The sequence below is a fragment of the Sinocyclocheilus grahami genome, unplaced genomic scaffold, assembly GCF_001515645.1.
Source record: "Sinocyclocheilus grahami isolate Dianchi unplaced genomic scaffold, SAMN03320097.WGS_v1.1 scaffold201.1, whole genome shotgun sequence".
NCBI lineage: Eukaryota > Metazoa > Chordata > Actinopteri > Cypriniformes > Cyprinidae > Sinocyclocheilus > Sinocyclocheilus grahami.
The window spans coordinates 820,057-822,556 of NW_015505380.1; the positions used below are offsets into that span (position 1 = coordinate 820,057).

The following is a 2,500-nucleotide window of genomic DNA, read 5'->3' on the forward strand; positions in this document are numbered from 1 at the left end:
TGAGAGAATGAGTGAGTGAGTGAGTGTGTGTGTGTGAGTGAGTGTGTGTGTGTGTGTGTGTGAGAGAGAGTGAGTGAGTGTGTGTGTGTGAGTGAGTGTGTGTGTGTGTGTGTGTGAGAGAGAGTGAGTGAGTGAGTGTGTGTGTGTGTGTGTGTGTGTGAGTGTGTGTGTGAGTGTTGTAGATCTACCCTCTAGTATCACAGTGATGGGATTGGGTCGGAATCCTTCTCCTCCAGGACACAGAACCCTGTACGCCGCTGAGAGAAACGAACAACACATCAGATAATGATAAATATACCAACAACTATAATGATAAACATTAATGATAACTATAACAATAACCAGTGTCAGGTAGCTACCGCTTACATGTAATAAGGACTTGTAATTAGATTACATTAAATTTTAAAATACTCATATTCGGACAACAGTTACTTAACAGTTAGTTAAATACTTTTTTATTGATTAAACGATTACATATTCTTCACATGGTCACATGACATGCAGGAAAACAGGTATAACATTTAATTTTTAAGTGTTTTATTTTGATTGTTTTAATATTAAAAAGATTTATTTTAATTTTACATTTTTATGATTTAATGAATTATTAGCTGTTCATTAAACTCATGATGTAAACCTAGGTGTAATGTTATGTGTGTGCTTGTGTGTGTGTGTGTGTGTGTGTGTGCGTGTGTGTGTGTGAGCGTGTATGTGTGTGTGCATGTGAGTGTATGTGTGAGCGTGTGAGTGTGTGCATGTGTGTGTGTGAGCGTGTGAGTGTATGTGTGAGCGTGCATGTGTGTGTCCTTGTGTGTGTGAGTGCCCTTGTGTGTGTGTGAGTGTGTATGTCTGTGTGTGCGTGTGTGAGCGTGTGTGTGTGCACGCGTGTGTGTGTGTGTGTGTGTGCGCGCGTGTGTGTGTCTCACTGGAGTTGAGCGGCGGACAGGTCTCGCAGGGTGACCCCCAGGCCTGACCCAGAGAGCAGCAGCAGGACGCTTTGGAAACTCCCACTCCGATCTCGGTCGAGCAATCCAGACTGTCGGAGAAATCGCCACGATATCGCACCTCCAGATAGCAGTTTCCAGAGCGAGTGTCTGCAAGACAGACAGACAGAAGTCATCATGAGTGCTGCGGCGCAGGCGGCAGCCGCTGCATTTGCTTGGGTTCAGGCATCTCACCGACGCAGCCGACTCCGGTGGGGTTGAGCTCGAAGTCCGGCGGACAGCTGCAGATGTGACTGCCCGGCGTGTTCACACACAGGCCGCTGATGCAGGTGGTGGGGCTAATGCACTCGTCCACATCTGACACAGAACGCAGAGAGAACAGAGGGATCAGAGGAGAGGTCAAACGTGTCAGTGTCTGGTGTGCAGTGCTGGGAAGGTTACTTTGCAAATGTAATAGGTTACAGATTACAAGTTACCCTATCTAAAATGTAATAAGTAGTGTAAGTATTTCAATTACTTTATTAAAGTATTTTTCTAAATTTCTAAAGAATGTTTTCACCTGTTAATTATTTTGAAACATGTAAAGCAGGCAGGATTAATCTCACAGTAGAACTCAACACTGATTACTGTCAGAGAATCCTTCATCACTTGAATTAAGATTATAATAATTACATTTTAAAGCACAGACACCACAAAATCAGACTTGCTTTGAGATCCTTCTGAGGTTAAATACTGATTTAAAACCATAACAAGAAATAGTTTAGTAACTATGATACTGATTTTGATATATGTATAGCTATGACAGAAAACACTGGCATCTAACAATGCTTAAAACAGTTCATCTTAAAAAAATAAAGGAAATAAAACAGTTATCGAATAATCACATGTCCTATTTTGTGTCCTAAACTCCTGGTGTCTTATATTTTAGAGCAGTCAATGCAATTTATGAAAGAAATCAGCTAAATCTGTATGTGGGGGTGTGTGTGGAAAAAATTCAGATGTATCTCCCTTTGTAATTGTTAACATTTTCATAAGTAACTGTAATTGAATTAAACATTTATTTCCAGTAACTGTAATTGATTATTTTGTAATTTAGTTACATGTAACTAGTTAGTTCCCAGCACTGCTGGTGCGTGAGCTGACCCCAGACCTGTGCAGTTTCCTCCGCTGTGGTCCAGCTCGTACCCGGGGTCACACAGGCACCGGAACAGACCCGGGATATTGCGGCAGCGGCCGTTCACGCAGATGTCTGCAAACGTGCACTCATCTATGTCTGTGGAGACACACACACACAACAGCTGTGATGTATTATGGGTCTTGATCTGGAGGAACTGGACTCACAGGAAGCTGCAGAACCGCACCGCTCTGAGGCACAAACACACACAGATACACAGATATACACTCCCATAAACACACACACACACACACACACACACTCACTCAAGCGCACACACACACACACACACTCACTCAAGCACACACACACACTCACTCACTCACTCACAGAGACACACACACACACACACACAGAGATACACACTCACACACTCATTCACAGA

The 2,500-nt window shown here is 43.0% G+C and overlaps 1 protein-coding gene across 1 annotated transcript in view; it reads right to left on the reverse strand.

The window, feature by feature from the left end:
- Nucleotides 1-2,500, reverse strand: part of fbn1 (fibrillin 1) — an 88,826-nt gene that overhangs the window by 31,948 nt on the left and 54,378 nt on the right. The window contains exons 32-35 of the mRNA XM_016285771.1: nucleotides 2,092-2,214; nucleotides 1,176-1,298; nucleotides 924-1,091; nucleotides 189-257 (exon numbers count right to left, since the gene is read on the reverse strand). Of these exons, the coding sequence (XP_016141257.1) occupies nucleotides 189-257; nucleotides 924-1,091; nucleotides 1,176-1,298; nucleotides 2,092-2,214 (483 nt within the window). The remainder of the gene's footprint in view (nucleotides 1-188; nucleotides 258-923; nucleotides 1,092-1,175; nucleotides 1,299-2,091; nucleotides 2,215-2,500) is intronic.